The sequence below is a fragment of the Ziziphus jujuba genome, chromosome 4, assembly GCF_031755915.1.
Source record: "Ziziphus jujuba cultivar Dongzao chromosome 4, ASM3175591v1".
Lineage (NCBI taxonomy): Eukaryota > Viridiplantae > Streptophyta > Magnoliopsida > Rosales > Rhamnaceae > Ziziphus > Ziziphus jujuba.
The window spans coordinates 13925720-13945830 of NC_083382.1; the positions used below are offsets into that span (position 1 = coordinate 13925720).

General features: G+C 34.3%; 1 protein-coding gene across 1 annotated transcript; it reads right to left on the reverse strand.

Annotated features, from left to right (window-relative positions):
• Nucleotides 1-1732: 1732 nt before the first annotated feature.
• On the reverse strand, nt 1733-3144 carry LOC107434077 (transcription factor bHLH162). The gene is made up of 3 exons (XM_016045494.4): nt 2892-3144; nt 2293-2631; nt 1733-2178 (listed from the first exon to the last, which is right to left on the reverse strand). The coding sequence occupies exons 1-3, from the start codon at nt 3081-3083 to the stop codon at nt 2038-2040; spliced, it is 672 nt and encodes a 223-aa protein (XP_015900980.2). The 5' UTR covers nt 3084-3144; the 3' UTR covers nt 1733-2037.
• Nucleotides 3145-20111: the final 16967 nt, after the last annotated feature.

Genomic DNA, 20111 nt, shown 5'->3' on the forward strand with positions numbered 1-20111 from the left:
TGGACTCAATATGTTGGGCAGAGTGACACTGAAAATTAAGACTAGACACATTGGAAGGAGTGGAACCCATAGTAGATGGATGAGATATAGGACCACACAAAACTCAGCATTGCCAATCATCTTCCTTGAAGCCAAGTCCTGAAAAACACAAGATTTAGCAAAGAACTTAGTTTCACAATGCTGATCATGATTCAGTTTACTTACAGAAATTAAATTGCAATTGAGGTTAGGGATATAAAGAACCGAGTGAAGGGTTAGATTCTTAGATATATAAATGGTACCAATTCCAGCCACATGGGACCATGACCCATCAGCTATGCGCATGGTTTGATTGTCTTGGCAAGGTGTATAAATAGAAAATAATGATTTATCACATGTCATATGGTCGGACACTCTAGAGTCCACTATCCATGAAGTTGTTGGTGTGTGGGTAACATGAAGAGCTTGATTGGATGATGTGTGACCAAGAACTCCAGATGGAGAAGAACCAAGGACTCCAACTGGAGAAGAATGAGATGGTAAATTTGCTTTGGTGAGCAGCTGTTGAAGAAGGTCTATCTGATCCTTGGTGAATGGGAGTTGAGTGGAGGTTTTGTTGGTCTCAATTGTAACTATGTTGGCACGACTATCACGATCTCCAAGAGCTGACTTCCAGTCTAGAGGCTTGCCATGGAGCTTCCAACATGTCTCCTTGACATGACTTGGTTTCCAGAAGTGTTCACGTAGGCACTATTCACACAGCGGCACTATTCATACAAGAAGATAGGAGGCTCTGATACCATGAAGCTAAGCACGAAATTTTAGAATATTTTTCTCTATTCCTTTATGAACCCTACTTGGTTCAATATATATACAACAATATCTAGAATTACAAGCTTATCTTTTAGGATCTGATTTACACTAAACTAGGAAATATATTTACAGTTGTATATAGTTGGTAAACTTTCCTAATATTTGCCTTTATCACATCCATTAAAATAGGAAACTATATCTCCTAATACACAGCTAGCTTGATTTCCTACACTCCCCCTCAAACTAGGTGGCATAGATGTTCATGAGACCAATTATAATTCCTGGGAGGGTTCCGAGGCTAGTTTTTTCAATATTCATATGTAGAGTCACAACAATATAAGCATTGATTGTATTTGCTATTATCTTAATCTAAGAATACAAATTATACAATTATCCTCCCAATGCATTGTTTAGAATTTCTTTTCTTATTTTTATAAATCAACTTTGCATAGAAAAATTTCAACCAAGTCAAGATTTGAATCCAAAATCTAGAAGTGTTTTATTGATTGGTTTACAATCGAATCAAGCCTTAGAATACCCATCGTTAAGAAAGTTCAATAATTCTTATTTGGAATATGCAAACCTAAATCTACTTTAACTAAATTTAATTGTGAATTCTAAGAGATATATAAGAAATTTGGGTTACTCTTCCTATAGAATTAAATTTTTAAGGTGAAACTTTAAGCCTCACGGATACTATTAATCTTATATAGTTCATGTGCCACTTTGCAACATCAAATTGCAACATCAAACATATATTCAAACGGTATTAGTGCAGAAAAAGTCTTTCTATATAAATATGCATGCGTTAGTAATATCCACCAAGCAGTTTGTGGCAAAAAATACTAACATTTAGTAATTACAAAATCGAAACTCTAGTTTGTGTCGAAACTAAAATCATTTATCAAACCCAGATCTAAAAATGTTCAAAATCCAACAGTAAAAGAAAAATCCCTTGTATTTTCTCCATAAATTGTTGTAACTTTCAAGAAATATTACATGAACTTATTGGAGAATTGAGTAAATGCCATATCTACCTGCATATAACTAACTAACTAACTAATAAGAACTCCATGAGGGTTTTCTTTCCACTCTAATATAATCACAACTATTTCTATGGAAATTCAAAGCCTTTTTTTTTTTTTTTTTTTGGGTAATTTTACAGTTCTCGCTGGCAATAACCTCCACGGAAATGCCTGCTGACTGTCATTAGTGTTTTGCAGTAAAAATCTAAATTAAACTTAATCAGAACTCCCACGTTCCAGGATGAATTTCAAAGTCCCATAATTCCGGCTGTGGCTCTACATCACTGCTTGATCCACTAACAAATCTTTTAAGCCTCTCCGTTATCTTCGCCGCTCCAAAGATGAACATAGAATCCCCAATCTATATACATCAAAAAAAACAAAAACGAAACAAAAATTAGTAATTTAAGTGTGACAAACTCAGATTTTCTTGGGAAACAAAAAGAAAAAATAGAGCAAAAACGGATTTAATTACCTCTGCATTAATTACATGGTAGATGGTTTCTCCGGAGACTGAAAACTTAGCATTGATAATATCCGCTCCTTCATCTTGAATTATACGTATAACTTCGTAGAAGACGAACTGGTTCTCCGACCCACTTATCAAAATTACCTCAAGAACCGAACCCATCTCATGGATTTCGATCTTAGGCGGTCTCTGTTTCCCAGCTGTGCTGTCAAAGTTTAAGCTTGTATGCAATCTTTTCCTTCCAAGCAACCTCTCTTTCTTTCCCTCGTAGTTCTTCAGCCTCATCTCTAAATTTTTTATGTAATTTATTGCCTCGTCTATCTGATCCGGCAATGTCAAGGGCTCCTGTATTTACACCATTCATATACACAATGCATTATACAACCATATAGACTTATAATATGCAGACACATAAATATATATATATATATATATATTTATGTATATAGAAAGCTGTCCCATTGCTGCTGGGCTATGCTAGGCGTCTGCGTCCTATTACTGATAATAGAATGCAAACACCTAATTTGGCAACAACGCTTAGTAGAATAAAATTGATATAGAAAACCAGTGTGTGTGTGTATATATATATATATATATATACTGACCTTGGAAGTGTGTTGAGGAAGAAGAGAGTAGAGCTTGGAGTAGAGGATTTTCATCTGGTCTCTTCTATTTTTCTCAATGATTCTTCTTTCAATTTTGATGGAAGGGAATTGACTTGCCTTTTGATCCATAATACTGAAATCGTTGCTGGTATGCTTGTTATTCTCTGATGTGTTTACCAGGAATAATCCCATGAAGAAATTAATACTTTTACTCAATATTGCTTTTTTGGTTTTTTGAAGCTGGTTTGGGTTTGTTTGAAGCTTTAAATAACACCTTATCAAGAAAAAAAAAAAAAAAAAAAAAATTCAAACATAATCCGAAATGACAACCATATGAGGCCGTCAGCAATGACACGTCACCGAACCAGCCATCAAGTTGGAATTTTGATTTTTTGAATTCATCACTTTTGTTTTTGGGCACGTGGATACGTGTGCTAGAATTTATTCTTGGTCTATTTCCAGGAAATTCTATTTAAAAGTCAAAAAGACTCTGAAGTCTGAACCGTTATTACAATTCTTTTCTTTTTCGTCTTTTTCAAGAGAAAGCGCTGTTTACTGTAGCGGTTCGTTTCTCACTATATATATATATATATATATATTTTGGTAATTTCCGTTCTCACTATATGGTTGTATGGTAGTGGTGGACTTTCATTTCCTTCCACTATAACTTTTACATATACAAATATATTAACTTTTACATATACAAATATATTTAACTCCTATAATTCACCCCCCCCCCCCCCCCCAAAAAAAAAAAAAAAAAAATCCTATGATTGTCCGCGTAAAAATATTTTCATTATGTTCCATTTGCATGAACAAAAATCAAAAGAAATTTATTTTGGAGTTGGATAATTTTTCACATTTAAAGACAAAGATACTTTCATGTTATAAAGATGTCAATTTTACTTGTTTCATTTTCGGACATATCTTGAATTAGAGACATATATACGTATTCATATTTATAAGTCGTATTGAACTCAATCCACATATGCGTTATGAGGGGTCAAAGGAAATAGATTTTGTTTTTTTGGAGTTATTTTATTATTTTAAATATGAAAAAGGTGTTTCATTATTTAATAAAGAAAACTGAAAAAATAAAAATATAATCTAAGGAATACTTTGTATTGACGTGTGTGTGTGTGTTTTTTTTTTTGTTTTTTTGTTTTAAATCGGATTGGATGTTATTTGGATCTATCAATCAAACACCCAAATGAGTTCTAAGTTAAATTAAAATTCTAAACAAATTGGTGATTACACTATACCTAAATGTGTTATGTGTTCTTTTGGGACAATTTAGTGGGTTTCTGCTAATTTTTCAAGCATGACATAAAAGTGAGATTAAATGGGATTTTGTTCTAGTTTTTAAGATATAAAATATTTGAAATTTTTTGATTAGAAAATATATATTTTTATATATAATATACCTAATAAATTTTCATCCATATTCAATTTGACCCTAAATTTTTCCATGGAGCACGTTCTTTCTTTTAAAGAAATATAATATTACTTTTTTAGAATTTTTTATTATTAAAATTATTCGAATCCAAAATCTTGTATGAAAGCGTAAACATTATCACTAAGCTATCTATTTTTATTGAAATTAACAAAATTGACCAATTTTTATTTTAAGTTAGGTATTTATATGAACAATATATCTAAATTACAAAACTTTTGGAATGAAAAAGAAAAAAAAAATGATAAAAATTGGGAGCAAATATGGACAAAATGTTTTGGTTTTAATCTTTATCAATTTTACTGAAAAATAGCATTTACAATTTATATTTGATAATTTAAATAGTGGTTGATCCATTTTTATAAATTAAAAATTTTTAAATGAAAAACTAATATATAATTTATTATTATAAAACAATAATTATCAGCGATAACGAATAACAAAGTTATATGTGTCCTTTCGTTTTATACGGACAATTGATAAAGATGAAAAACTACTGGTTTTGGATGGAGAAAAATCTGAGACAAGTTAGATAAGATAATGATTCTTATTAGTCCAGGTGCTCAATTTCTATTCGCCACAAGACTGTGCGTACTTAATTACATCCATTTACAGCACGTGATTTTTAAACTTTTTTTTTTCCAATTTATTTAATGTCATAAAAAAAAAAGAAAAATTCAAAGTGGTGGGACATAAAATGGCTCACTACGGACATTAATTACTGACATCATCAATATCACAAAACCAAGACACGACAAATACATCGCCTTTCTCGAAATTTCGCTAATTGCAAAATTTAACTCGTGACTAAATCTAATTAACAAATCTAATGACTATGGTAAAATTCAAAAAGTTTAACCTTTTTAAATTATTAAATCTTCATTAATGACGTCTATTTTTTTTTTTTTTAAGTTACCCTTATTTCACTCCAATTTCTTTCTTTAATTTCTCCTTTTATATTCTTCTTGACTTGACTTTCTGTTTTGTCTCTATTCATCTTAACTCTATACTATATATATATATATATATATATTGAAAGTACTGATATTTTTATTTAAAAAATTTCGTCCTATATAGCCTAATTATTTTAATTTTATGTGTTTTTTGAGGCTAAGGGATAATTTCATCAAAATAATTATCATATATATATATAGATAGTCTAATTAATTTGGCTTTATAGATTATATTTTGAGCCTTCGAGGAAAAGGGTATTTCAGTCCATATAAAATAAATAATCAAATTTTATAATAATTTTAAAGGTGATTATATTTACACTATACAAATTGGTATTAACATTATAATTTTAATGACATTTTTATATTTCAAAAATGTTTATTAATTTAAAAGGCAAAAATATCTTTAAATATTTAAACAAATAAAAAAATAAAATATTACATTCACTGCATGTTTTTGGAAGAACAATAAGATCCCATGAAGATATAAAAATCAAATTCATCCAGCATCAAAATGCTCTAAAAGTAAAAATTTAATGTTACCAAGGCAAACCAATAGAAAGTAGGATTTATGAAAACCACTCGGTACCAAAACTGTTTGATCAAGGAATTAGATATGCAGATCTTACACATTATATATGATTTCGATCAAATGGGCAAAGAGGAAATGAACTTAAAAGCCCATAATTAGTGCAGTTCTTTAATCCACATCAAAAGTTAACCTCCACTGTGAAGTAAATGTTTTTTAGCCCTCAAGAAGATTGGATAGACAAGGTCTTGAAATTAAAAAAATATAATAATAATAAAATAAAATAAAAAAACTTTTGTTTTTATCTAACCTTCAATTTCTTCATATGCATATCAAAGATAAACCAAGAAAGCATGTTTGTTTCTTGAAAAATTAGGAAAATTGTATACATTCTTGGAAATTCTGGACTTCTTGGAAAATTAGGGAAAATTTTCGGAGTGCCGGAGAAAAATGAAAATTCATATATACGTCGGGAAAATCTAGAGTTTTTGGAAAATTAGGAATATAGCTATTTAAGTTTATTTTATTTTTTAAATTAATATAGGAAAAAAAAAATTTAATATGATTACGTGTAGAGTGCGATATCAATTTATATAATGGAAATAGAACCATTTTAATTTTAATTTTAAGGAGTAGCTAATGTTTTAACCTTTCAAACTGTCCTTTCAGCTTTAATTTTCATATTAATTTAGTATAATTATATAATTTTCCCTAATAAGTTTGTTAAAATAAATCATATATACTATCTATTTTTTTTTTTGCTTGAAATCATATATACTATCTAAAAGTAAAATAAAATAGTTTTCTAAATAAAATTACGTAAATTGTATATGTTTTATGTCACCTGTTAAAATGAAAAATTGTCTCTACCCAACAAAAAATTAATAATTCTTGGGGACAAGTGCAAAATATCAAAGAAACAGTCTAATTTTAAATTGACTTGAAGAGACCACTACAAGTACCAAATGAAACGGTCCATTTTGATGACGATAGTAAGCATTGATTTTTCCCATGCTTTAGCACAACGTGCTTACGCACAGCAAAAGCCAGCCACCTGTCTGGTTTAAAAATTGGGCGTATTTATTAATTATTAAATCATGAACAGCAGTACTTTTGTTCTCATCTATTATTCCATTTATTATTCCAGCAAAAAAATATATTATTCCGTTTATTAATGTTTACCTTAATATAAGTTTAAATGGTATTTATGTAATTCTCTTTAATTTTTATAAATTAATTAGTGTTGATTTTATAAATTTGTTTTTTATATCTATTGTTGTAAATGAATACGATATAATGTTGATTTTATATAATTATCCTTTATATTTGTGGCTTTCAATTGGATACAATATGATTTTTATGTCTTTTTATTATTTTTTACTTGTTCTCTAATTAATTAGTATTTATTTTACAAATTTACTTTGTATATTTATGGTTATAAATGGATATAATATGGTTTTTAGGATTTCATTTTACACGCCTGCAAATTAATTAATGTTGATTTTACATATTTATATTTTACATTTGTGGTTCTCAAATGGATGCAATATGGTTTTTCATGGAATTTGGTATAGGTTTATGTTGTTGTATCCTAGAGCACAATCATTCAAGGTGTTAGTCAAGAATGATTGTTGTTGGTTCTTGGTTCTTGATTTTGTTTTTTTTTTTTTTTTGGTTTGTTTAGGTTTTGTTTCTGGTTTTAATGGAGGTTTAGGGTTCTTGAGAAGGTTGTTAGCTTTTGGGAAGAAGAAGAAACCAAAATGTAGTAGATGAGAGAAAGAGAGCCAAAAATGTTGTTTTTCAAAATCTATTTTTGAATATTTTCTTTTTCAATGTTTTTCATTACAATTTTCATATTTTTAAATACATCAAAAAGACAATAAGGTATGCTGCCATATTGAGCAATAAATACAAAAGCATTAAAAGTAACCAACCAAGCCAAACTACCTCAACTAACTCTAATCAATGTGCTGGGCATGCAAGAAACCTTCTTTAATGGGCAGTTCAGCTTGTCTAAGGCATTTGAATTTGAAAACCAGCTCCATTTGACTTGAAAATTGGAGGGAAGCATTTTTGAATATTAAACTATGTTCTAGCCAAAAACCAGATAAAACAAAGTCCATTTACCCATTCAAAAATAATCAAACCCAAGGTAGTTTTGCCCAGTTTTCTGGGCAACAACACTGCACAAGGGTCAGATTGTTTTGGGCTTAACTTAGCCTTCCCAGCTCCAAATTGGGCCATTCTTTTTTCTGCTTCTTCCTCTGCATATCTAGTTTATCATATCCAAGATTCAGGTCCAAATCCCAAACCTACTTCAAACGGCATCCAAGGAAGTGGACTTATGTTGCTGGAAATACAATTCCAGCAACTAGACAAAAAAGGCCTTAAGCTAGATAATGAGCTTAGGGCATTACAAAAAGGATATTGTTCTTAAACATTACAAGCTAAAATAAAATGCATAAACATAAATAATGTTTGGTCTTTGATGTTGCAAAACAAAGAGTGCAAGTGTAACCGAACTACCTTGCACATTGTGGCAAGATCACCACATTTCAACACTCCTCCTTGGTGTTCTTGCTTGAAATATTTAGAAGCTTCCTCAAGGTCTCAAATCTTGCTTTTGGAAGTGGCTTGGTGAAAAAATCTGCAAGGTTATCTTCGGTCTTGATATATTCCAAGCTTACTTCTCCATTTTCTTCAAACTCCCTCAAAGAGTGATACTTCACCGGTATGTGTTTTGTCCTTCCATGTTGAACAGGATTCTTGGCTATTGATATGGCTGAAGTGTTGTCACATTTGATGATGGTTGAACCCTCTTGAGGATAATCAAGGTCCTCCAATAATTTCCTAAGCCAAATGCATTGATTTGCACATGAAGAGCAAGCAATGTACTCGGCTTCGGCAGTGCTTTGAGCGGTTGTTGCTTGCTTCTTTGCATTCCATGAGAATGGTCCACTACCAAGTGAGAAAAGATACCCCGAAGTGCTCTTCATATCATCCAAGCATCCAGCCCAATCACTATCCGAGTAGGCCATTAATCTCATCACATATTGCCTATCATACCAAACTCCAAAGTCTTGTGTTCCTTTTAAGTATCTAAGAATTCTTTTGGCACCTACAAAATGGTTTGGGGATGGTGCTTGCATATATCTAGACAAAACACATGTGGCATACATAATATCCGGTCTTGATGAACATACAACGAGCAAACTTCCTATCATGCTTCTATATAGGGTCGGGTTTACCTTTGGTGTGCCATCCTCCTTCTTGTATTTGTCTCCTTGGCTCATTAGTGTTGACATTGGCTTGCATTCATCAAGGTTGAACTTTTTCAAAAGATCTTTGATGTATTTCTCTTGAGATATGAAAATACCCCTAGAGCATTGCATCACTTCCACTCCAAGGAAGTAATTCATTTCACCAAGGCTTGACATGTCAAACTCCTTTTCAAGTTCATTTTTCAAAATTTCCACATTCTTTTCATTTTCACCCGTGACCAACAAATCATCCACATAGAGTGAGATAACAATCATGCCTTCTTCATTCCTTATGTATAGTGTTGGCTCATTTGGACTCCTCCTAAAGCCTTGGTAAATCAAGTAACCATCAATCTTGCCATACCAATCCCTAGGTGCTTGCTTTAACCCGTAAAGTGCCTTGTGTAGATGGTAGACTTTGTCCTCATGTCCTTGAACAATGAAGCCCTCAGGTTGCTTGACATAAACCTCCTCTTGAAGCACACCATTCAAGAAAGCCGACTTTACATCAAGGTGGTACACCTTCCATGACATTGAGGCCGAGATGGATAGGATGAGCCTTATGGTCTCCATTCTTGCAACCGGTGCAAACGTCTCTCCATAATCTACACCCGCTTGTTGTGCATAGCCTTTTGCCACAAGCCTTGCCTTGTGCTTGCATATTGTTCCATCCGGGTTGAACTTGGTCCTAAAGATCCACTTTACACCAATTGGTTTCTTGTTTTTAGGTTTAGAAACCAAAGACCAAGTTTCATTCTTTTCTATCATATCCATTTCGGTTTGCATGGCCTCCATCCACTCTTTCTTTTGCATAGCTTCTTGAGCATTGGTAGGATCACTCAAGGCAACATTGCACCTTTCATATATTTCAAGCAATGGCCTTTCTCCTCTAACACCATCTCCAATCTCCAATTCGGCTCCAATGGTCTCAAGTGCATCCTCCTCATCATCTTCATTTTCTTCATTGTCATTGTCATTGGTTTCTTCTTCTTCATCATCCAACCGAGCATTATCTTCATGGACAAGAAGCTCCTCCTTTGTCCAATCCCAAACAGCATCTTCATCAATCCTCACATCCCTTGTTACCACAAGTTTCTTGGTTTCCAAGTTGAAAACCCTAAAACCTTTGGTAACCTCACTAAAGCCGACCAAGATACCCACATTTGCCCTTTTGTCAAGCTTGTCTCTCATGTGTGGATGAACATGAAGAAAACAAACACTTCCAAAGATTTTTATGTTGTCCAAAGATGGTTTTTCTCCATACCATATCTCATAGGGTGTCTTAGAATCATTGGCTTTGGTGTATGCTCGGTTTTGGATGTAGCTAGCCGTGTATATGGCTTCGGCCCAAAACTTCTTTGGCATGTTCTTCTCATGTATCATGCACCTTGCCATCTCTATCAAGGTCCTATTTTTCCTCTCACAAACACCATTTTGTTGTGGTATGTATGGTGTTGTGAATTGATGCACCATTCCATTTTCTTTGCAAAAATCCTCCATAGCCAAACTTGTATATTCTCCACCATTGTCGGTTCTCAAGCACTTCATCTTTGCATTGCTTTGGGTTTCCACCATCTTTTTGAATTCCATGAACTTCTCAAGCACTTGTGACTTGGTTGTTAGAAAATATACCCAACACATCCTTGAGTAGTCATCAATGAAGGTTAGGAAGTACTTACATCCTCCAATTGATGACAAACTCATTGGTCCACACACATCCGAATGGACTAGCTCAAGCTTCTCCTTAGCTCTCCATGAACCGGCTTTAGGGAATGGCAGCCGTGTGGATTTCCCTAGTTGGCATACATCACATAGGCTTTTCATCTCCTCAATCTTTGGCATGTCCTTCACAATGGCATTGGTGTTTTTCATGGCACCATAGCTAGAATGCCCAAGCCTTTTATGCCAAAGTTGAGAAATGGACTCCACTTTGGTTTTTAAGGCCTGTTCATTCTTAACTAGGTCCAATCTATAGCTTTTGTCCTTCAATGGTACCTTAAACAGCTCATTACCACAAGTATCATATATGATACATCCATCTTTTGCAAAATTTAAAGCAAAGCCTCTTTCTACCAATTGTGCTACACTAAGCAAGTTTTCACACAAACTAGGAACATATAGCACATCTTTTATAATTTTGGTACCTTCCTTGGTGTTCAAGCACACATCTCCTTTGCCTTCTACTTTCATGAACCAGCCATCACCAATCTTCACTTTGGATTTGTAGTTTCGGTCAAGCTCCATAAAGCCATCCTTTTGGAAACTCATGTGGTGTGAGCAACCACTATCCACAAGCCAACCGAGACCACTACTTGTGGCTTTAAGGCATGTGGCCACAAATAGGTTCTCGGCTTCTTCATTAACCACATTGGCTTGTTGTCTCCTTTGTTTGCATACTTTGGCAATGTGGCCTTTTCCTCCACATCTTTCACAAGATGCATCCGGCCTCCAAAAACACTTGGATGGTGGATGTCCAAGCTTCTTGCAATGAGGGCAAGGTGGATGCCCTCCTCGGTTTTGATGGCTTTATTGTTGTTGTTGTTGATTCCATCCACTTTTGTTGTTGTTTGTGTTGTTGTTGGTTGTAAAACCGGTTTGGTTGGTGTTGTTGCTCTTCCTTCCTTTATTCTTCTTTTTGTTGCCGTGGCCACCATAGAATGCACTCTCTATGGTCTCCTCCTTTCTAATGGCTCTCCTTTGTTCGGTTGCTTGAAGAGCATTGATGAGCTCACTCAAGGTTATTTCACTAAGATTTCTAGATTCTTCAAGGGAGGAAATCTTAGCTTCAAACCTTTCGGGTAAGCTCACCAATACTTTCTCTACTACCCTTTGATCGGTCAATTGCTCACCAAGGACCTGAATTTGATTTACCACTTTGAGCATCCTTTCCATGAAATCCTTGACAAGCTCATTCTCCTTCATCTTCAAGGTCTCAAACTCTCTTCTTAGGTTTAAAACTTGCATTTGCCGAGTTCTAGTATTTCCATGGAACTCCTCTTGAAGCTTTATCCAAACCTCTCTAGCACTTGTGCATGACATTATCCTTGTAAAAATGGAATCACTCATGGAGGAGTGCAAGGCAGTGAGGGCCTTGAACCCCTTGGCAACTTCGGCCTCATGTGCATTTCTTTGTGCTTGGGTTGCATTAGCTCTCAACTCCTCCACTACATAACCTTCTTCTATGACTTCCCATAAACCAAAGGCTTGAAGGTAGGCTTTCATTTTTATACTCCAAATGGAATAGTTTTGGCCTTCAAACTTAGGTGGTGTTGGGGTTGCAAAGGATTGTGAGGCCATTTGAAAAAATTGTTTTTGAAAAGTTTTGAAAAATGGACACAAGAACAAGCTCTCGGGTGGTGGTGTTTTGGTGAGTTTCAACTAGTCTTTTTGGGAGGTTTTGGTTTCGGTTGGAAGGCTTTAGGTGGGGGATCCTCTCACAAATAAAATGGTCTAGGTTGAAAGCTCACAAGGTCCTAAGAAATTACACTAGGCTCTGATACCATAATGGAATTTGGTGTAGGTTTATGTTGTTGTATCCTAGAGCACAATCATTCAAGGTGTTAGTCAAGAATGATTGTTGTTGGTTCTTGGTTCTTGGTTCTTGATTTTGTTTTTTTTTTTTTGGTTTGTTTAGGTTTTGTTTCTGGTTTTAATGGAGGTTTAGGGTTCTTGAGAAGGTTGTTAGCTTTTGGAAAGAAGAAGAAACCAAAATGTAGTAGATGAGAGAAAGAGAGCCAAAAATGTTGTTTTTCAAAATCTATTTTTGAATATTTTCTTTCTCAACGTTTTTCATTACAATTTTCATACTTTTAAATACATCAAAAAGACAATAAGGTATGCTGCCATATTGTGCAATAAATACAAAAGCATTAAAAGTAACCAACCAAGCCAAACTACCTCAACTAACTCTAATCAATGTGCTGGGCATGCAAGAAACCTTCTTTAATGGGCAGTTCAGCTTGTCTAAGGCATTTGAATTTGAAAACCAGCTCCATTTGACTTGAAAATTGGAGGGAAGCATTTTTGAATATTAAACTATGTTCTAGCCAAAAACCAGATAAAACAAAGTCCATTTACCCATTCAAAAATAATCAAATCCGAGGCAGTTTTGCCCAGTTTTCTGGGCAACAACACTGCACAAGGGTCAGATTGTTTTGGGCGTAACTCAGCCTTCCCAGCTCTAAATTGGGCCATTCTTTTTTCTGCTTCTTTCTCTGCATATCTAGTTTATCATATCCAATATTCAGGTCCAAATCTCAAACCTACTTCAAACGGCATCCAAGGAAGTGGACTTATGTTGCTGGAAATACAATTCCAGCAACTAGACAAAAAAGGCCTTAAGCTAGATAATGAGCTTAGGACATTACAAAAAGGATATTGTTCTTAAACATTACAAGATAAAATAAAATGCATAAACATAAATAATGTTTGGTCTTTGATGTTGCAAAACAAAGAGTGCAAGTGTAACCGAACTACCTTGCACATTGTGGCAAGATTACCACATTTCAACAGTTTTTAGGTCTTTCTAATATATTTTTATTTTTTGCCTCCTCTCCATTTAATTAGTGAGTGTTGATTTTAAAAATTTGCTTTCTATATTTGTGGTTCTAAATGGATATGATATGGTCTTTAGATAATTTTATTTTGCTTACTTTCCAATTAATTATTGTTGGTTTTACATAGTTATCCTTCATATCTGTGGCTTTCAAACGGATGCAATACGATTTTTAGGTCTTTTTATTCAATCTCATCTCCTATATATATAATGTTTATGTTAGGGTTGGCATTCATGAAGAAATTAAGAATTTGTTAGTGCTACCTATATTCCTCATCTTTCTGGTATTTCTTCACTTTCATTTTACAGTTTAGAATAACTTTTATATTGTATTTCATTTTATATGCTTGAGTAATGTGTAGATTAAAAGATAAGATTAAACAAATTTAATAGTAAAGTTTAAATAATGTTTAGGATAAGCAAGCCTTTTGTATGGGTTTTTCTTGAGACTAAGAATACTAAAAGTGTTCTTTTGCGTTGTTTAGAGGTTTATTACTCTTTTTGCTATTTTATTTTTTTGATATTTGGAGACGGGAGATTCAAACTTGGATCATTGCCAAGGAAAGTAGTTGTTACCACTGGGTCATCCCTGCAGGAATATTCTTTTTGCTATTAAGTGTGAGTTTTTTTTATTTTATAACAAGTTACTTTAATCTCTTGAATTAAAATCTAAAATTCTCTAATTAAATCCTATTAAGCGTGCAATAGGAGTGTCCAAAATGATAACAAGTCCAATGAAATCAACCTATTCAATCCAATTAAATTGGATTGAAAATTTTAAAATTTAATTGGATTGGATCAGTTATTGATTTTGGGGTTTAAAAATAACCAATCCAATAAATATATAATATGTTAAAATTTAATTAAATTCAGATATGATTGTTGGTTGTTTATGATTTAATCCATTTGTTCATTTTTTTATGTTGTTTTGTGTTTTATGAAATAAAATAATTTAGCTTTTGATTTATCGATTTTATGTTTTATGTCAATTACAACTTTAGGTGCTCCTGATATTGCCAAGATATAGAAGGGTAGTTAGCTTGGACCAATCAATGAGCACCCAACTCTAACTAAATAAATCTACAATATTTTCCCTTTCTAATTACTTATCATTACCTTTTATGAGCATGCTAAACATAGCAAAGTAAATTCATATCTCCTATTTATATTATTCAAAATTTTTAGTAGCATTCATAAAGTTGACAACTTTATTTTCTTTTTAACAAAGGGAACATGAAATTTTTAGTTGGTTATAACTAGAAATGGTACCAATTCTAGCTTGGTTTTTTCAAATAGGAGATTTTGGCATTTGAAAGAAAGCTTTGAATTAAATAATATTACGAAAGTTTTTGAGAATCATAAAGTGTCTAATTCTAATATCTTATGTTTTTTACAAGTTTATTGTGCTGCAACTAAATATGGTATAAGAAAGATCTTAATCACAAAATTTGCATGCGTTGGTATAATTAATATGTTCAATAACAATTTAACATGTTTATTAACTTAGGTAAACGTGCAATGTATTAAGAAAGCTATCCCACCAACCTAGCAATCCCATATTACACGGTTATCTTGCTATATTTGCTGTAATATTTTCCACATTAGTTTATAACCTTATGTAATATATAGACACAGCTGTATTACCTTGTATAGTAGTCATATAAATGTATTTAAACCTCCTCTGTATATCAATGCAATAACAGAGCCCTTTATTTCTATTCAATTCCCTAGTTGGTATCAGAGCAAAGCATCCAACCCTCGTTATAATTAGTGCCGCCGCATGAATAGTAACTTAATCTATAGTACCTTCGTGAACAGTGTTGAAAAAAATTATTTCTTTCTCTGACGTTTTCATTGCCTCCCTTTTATTTTCTTCTTGTCTTTCCTTTTTCTCTATTTCTCTTTCCTTGTTGTGTTCACTACATCTTTTTCATTCTTCATTATCATTATGTCTGAAACAAATTTAAGCAACATTCACACCTCACCCAACACCCACAATGTCTCTAGTACTTTGGTTTACTTAAATGTTTCGGCACAGGCTCCTCTCAAACTCATTGCCGACAACTATACAGCCTGGCATGCCCAATGGTACTCCTTATTGATTGGGTGTGATCTAATGGATTTAGTAACTAGCCACTCCATGTGTCCCAAATCTTATCCGAAGTGCATTACTCGCCTCACTTGATCCTATGATTGTGAACTCCATTGCCTCCTCCAACTCTTCTTGTGAAACATGACAAAACTTGGCCATCATGTATGCCAAACCTCCACATGGGAGAATCATGAGTATCCATGAAACTCTAAGCAAGATTTCTAAGGATGAAAAATCTATTTCTGCCTATAAGCAGACCGTTCAAGGCCTTGTCGACTCTCTTGCTTTGGCTGGTGAATCGTTGGGCATCGATGAAATTACCTTTCACATTCTTAATGGTTTGGGGCTCAAATATAAAGAAATCTCTACTGCAATTTGGGCATGACACTCATCTATCAACTTTGTTAAGTTGCATGATAAAGTGGCTGACTATGAAGCTTTTCTTAAACCAAATCGCACTACCATAGACTATGTCTCCCCTGTCACAGCCAACTATGCATCCCGTGGTCATTCTTCTTCTCACACACAGCAGCAGTCCACACCCTAAACCACTCATGCTCGGCCATCTTCCATTAGCAAGAATGGGAATCATTTCTCTTTCCGACTTATTTGTCAATTCTGTTATCTACCTGGCCACACTACCTGCACTTGTCAAAAACTTAGAGCTGCCACACCATGATTATCTCCTTCCAAGTGGAAACCTCAACAATCGATCTCTTCATCATCATCATTGCTCAGCCATCTTCCATTAGCAAGAACGGGAATCATTTCTCTTCCCGACTTATTTGTCAATTCTGTGATCTACCTGGCCACACTACCTGCACTTGTCGAAAACTTATAGCTGCCACACCATGGTTATCTCTTTCCAAGTGGAAACCTCAACAATCGGTCTTTTCATCATCATCATTGCTGGGTTCTCCACCACGTGCTCCATATCCTAAAGATCACTTTGCATCACCCTCCAAACCAACTTCATCTCCAAGGCTGGTTGATTCTGGTGCTTCTCACCATATCATAAATGATCTTTCCAATCTTTCATTACATACTGAATATGACGGACATGAGGAAATAATGACTGGCGATGGTAACAATTTACCAATTTCTCACACTGGCTCTACATCTCTCCTCTCATCTTCTCGTAATATTCATTTATCCAATGCTTTATATGTTCCTATAATGAAGAAAAATTTATTATCTGTCTCTAAACTTTGTTCTACTAACAATGTTTCCATTGAATTTTACCCATTGTTTTTCGTGGTAGAGGATCTCAATATGAGGGCAAAGCTGATGGAATGCCAGAATAAGGATGGTGTTTATGAATGGCCATCTATTGGATCTCAGTTAGTTTCAAATGCTCTTAGTCTTACTGCAATAAAAGCCTCATGTCAGGAATGACATAATAGACTTGGTCATCCTTCCTTTAAAATTTTTGAGTCATATTTTACATAGTTTCCAATTACCTGTGTCCTCTATGCATCTTCAATCATGTAATTCATGTCAATCCAATAAAATGCATAAATTGCCTTTTTCTACTTCAACCATAAAAAGCATTTCTCCTCTTGAGTTCCTTTATTTGGATATGTGGGGTCCTGCCCCGATTATTTCCCTTGATGGATTTAAATATTATGTGATCTTTATTGATCATTATACTAAATATATTTGGTTCTTTCCTTTAAAACAAAAATCTGATATCTCCTCTATTTTTCCAAAATTCAAGACATTGGTAGAAAAATACTTTAAGCAATCAATTATTTCTCTTTATACTGACAATGGTAGAGAATATTTGAAATTAAAAGAATATCTCTCTCAACATGGTATATCTCACTATCAGATCCCACCTCATACTCCTCAACACAATGGCACCTCTAAACGTCACCACTGTCATACAGTTGAAACTGGTCTCACCCTTCTCCATCTTTACCTCTTTCTTTTTGGTCTTATGCCTTCTCTACTGCTGTATATCTAATCAATAGATTGCCCACACCAACTCTTCACATGAAATCACCCTTTTATATGCTTTTTCAAACAGTACAAATTATGGAAAATTAAAGGTCTTTGCCTGCCTCTGCTATCCTTAGTTGAAAACTTATATCTCCACTAAATTAGAAGCCTATTCAGCCCCTTGTATTTTTCTTGGTTACTCCAACACTCAGAGTGCTTACCTGTGCTTTAATCCTGCCAATCACAATCTATACACCTCACGACATGGTCACTTTATTGAGCACCAGTTTCCTTATCCTTCTCTCAAATCTCATTCTACACCAGGCCAAAATACTTCTCCTATTTTGTGCTTCAACTTACCATCAGCCCAATCCCTCAATCCTTCTTTAGGACTTATTACCCATCCTACCAATCTTCCTTCCACACTAACTATTTCTTCTTTCGGTTCTCAACCAAACTCATCACCCCGTAGGCTCTTCCCATCTGGTCCACTCTCTTCCTATCCCACCATGCCCTCTCCTTCTTTAACAAACACTAGTCCAATTATGCAGACACACTCCTCTTTATCCGACTCTTCTTTTGTATCTCTTGCATCATCTTCCTCCTCATCTACTTCCACCACCATGCAACTGATTGAGCATCCATTGGCCCTATGCACTGCAACTGTACTTGACACTTCCCATTCTGGTCTACCCATCAGCTCACCTTCGGTAATGACTTTTGAACCTCAACCTCAACCTCCAACTACATCTTCTTCTCTTCCTTCTCAGTTTCCTACATCCACTATTACCACTCGCTTTAAAAACAATATTTCACAAACCCAATCCTAAACTTTTTTCATCCCTCAAAACTGTGGATCTTACTAAAACTGAACCCATCTCCATCTCTCAAGCTTTAACTGAACCTATTTGTAGGGAAGCCTTGTCTACCAAATACAATGCACTTCTAAGAAATGGAACGTGGCAGCTAGTACCACCTTCTGCCAACCAAAATTTGGTTGATTGTAAATGGATATTTCAGATTAAAAAGAAGGCTGATGAGTCCATTGAATAGTACAAAGCTTGCCTAGTCACGAAAGGCTTTCATCAACATCCTGGCCTTGATTATAATAACACCTTCAGTCTTGTGGTTGAACCCACAATGATACATCTTATTCTTTGTCCTGCTGTCACTTTCAATTGGTCATTACGTCAATTAGCCATCAATAATGCTTTTCTTCAAGGAAGTCTTTATGAAGATGTGTATATGCAACAACCCCCTGGCTTTGTTAACAAAGAACATCCTCACCATGTTTGCAAACTTTGAAAAGCTATTTATGGCCTAAAACAAGCACCAAGAGCTTGGAATCAAGAGCTTCACCAATTTCTACTTTCCTATGGTTTTTGTAATTCTCAGTCTGACAACTCACTCTTCATATATACTAATGGTCAATTTATTCTCTTTATACTCATTTATGTTGATGATATTATATTCATTGGCAATTCTTGTAAATAATTGATGAGTTCGTCACATGTCTTGGTGATCGTTTTTCCATCAAAGATTTAGGTTTTCTCACTTACTTCTTAGGTGTGGAAGTCACTTCCACATCCATTGGTCATTTCCTATCTCAAGAAAAAGATACCGGGAGTTATTAAGCTTGGCTAAATTGCTCCAGAAATCAATTTATCTTTAATCGATGGCACCAATCTTGGTGATCCTACACCTTACAGAAAGATAGTTGGAAGCCTTTAGTATCTCTCAGTTACCAGACCGGACATTGCTTTTGCTGTGAATAAATTATCTCAATTTATGCACAAGCCAACAATTACTCATTGGGATGCTCTTAAATGAGTTATATGCTATTTAAATGGCACCATAGCTCATGGTATTATGCTTCACAACAACTCCCCACTCACTCTTCATGCCTTTTTCGATGCTGATTGGGCCTGTAACAAAGACGATCACACATCAACAGGTGCCTTTATTGTGTTTCTTGGTCACAACTCAATATCTTGGTCCTCCAAGAAACAACGTTCTGTCACTTGATCCTCTACAGAAGCTGAGTATCGATCTGTCGCTTCAACAATGGTTGAACTTTGCTAGATCAAATCTCTCCTTCATGAGCTATCTATTTCTCTTCCTCGCGCACCCATCATTTACTATGATAATATTGGAGCTACTTACTTATGTGCCAATCCAGTTTTTCATTCTCGAATGAAACATATATCAATTGATTATCATTTCGTTCATGATCACATCCAAAATGGTTCCTTATTGGTCTTTCATGTTTCTTTACAAGACCAACTTGCTGATGCTTTAACCAAATCTCTATCAAAATCTCCATTCATTCTCTTTAAGTCCAAGATTGGTGTCTCCTCAAGACCCATGATCTTGCAGGGGCATATTAAGGAAGCTATCCCACCAACCTAGCAATCCCATATTACAAGGTTATCTTGCT

Coding starts and splice junctions, on each gene's coding strand:
- LOC107434077 (XM_016045494.4), bottom strand. CDS start 3,083: ATGGGATTATTCCTGGTAAACACATCAGAGAATAACAAGCATACCAGC. Junction 2,632..2,891: donor TTCCTCAACACACTTCCAAG/GTCAGTATATAT, acceptor GTGTAAATACAG/GAGCCCTTGACATTGCCGGA. Junction 2,179..2,292: donor ACCATGTAATTAATGCAGAG/GTAATTAAATCC, acceptor TGATGTATATAG/ATTGGGGATTCTATGTTCAT.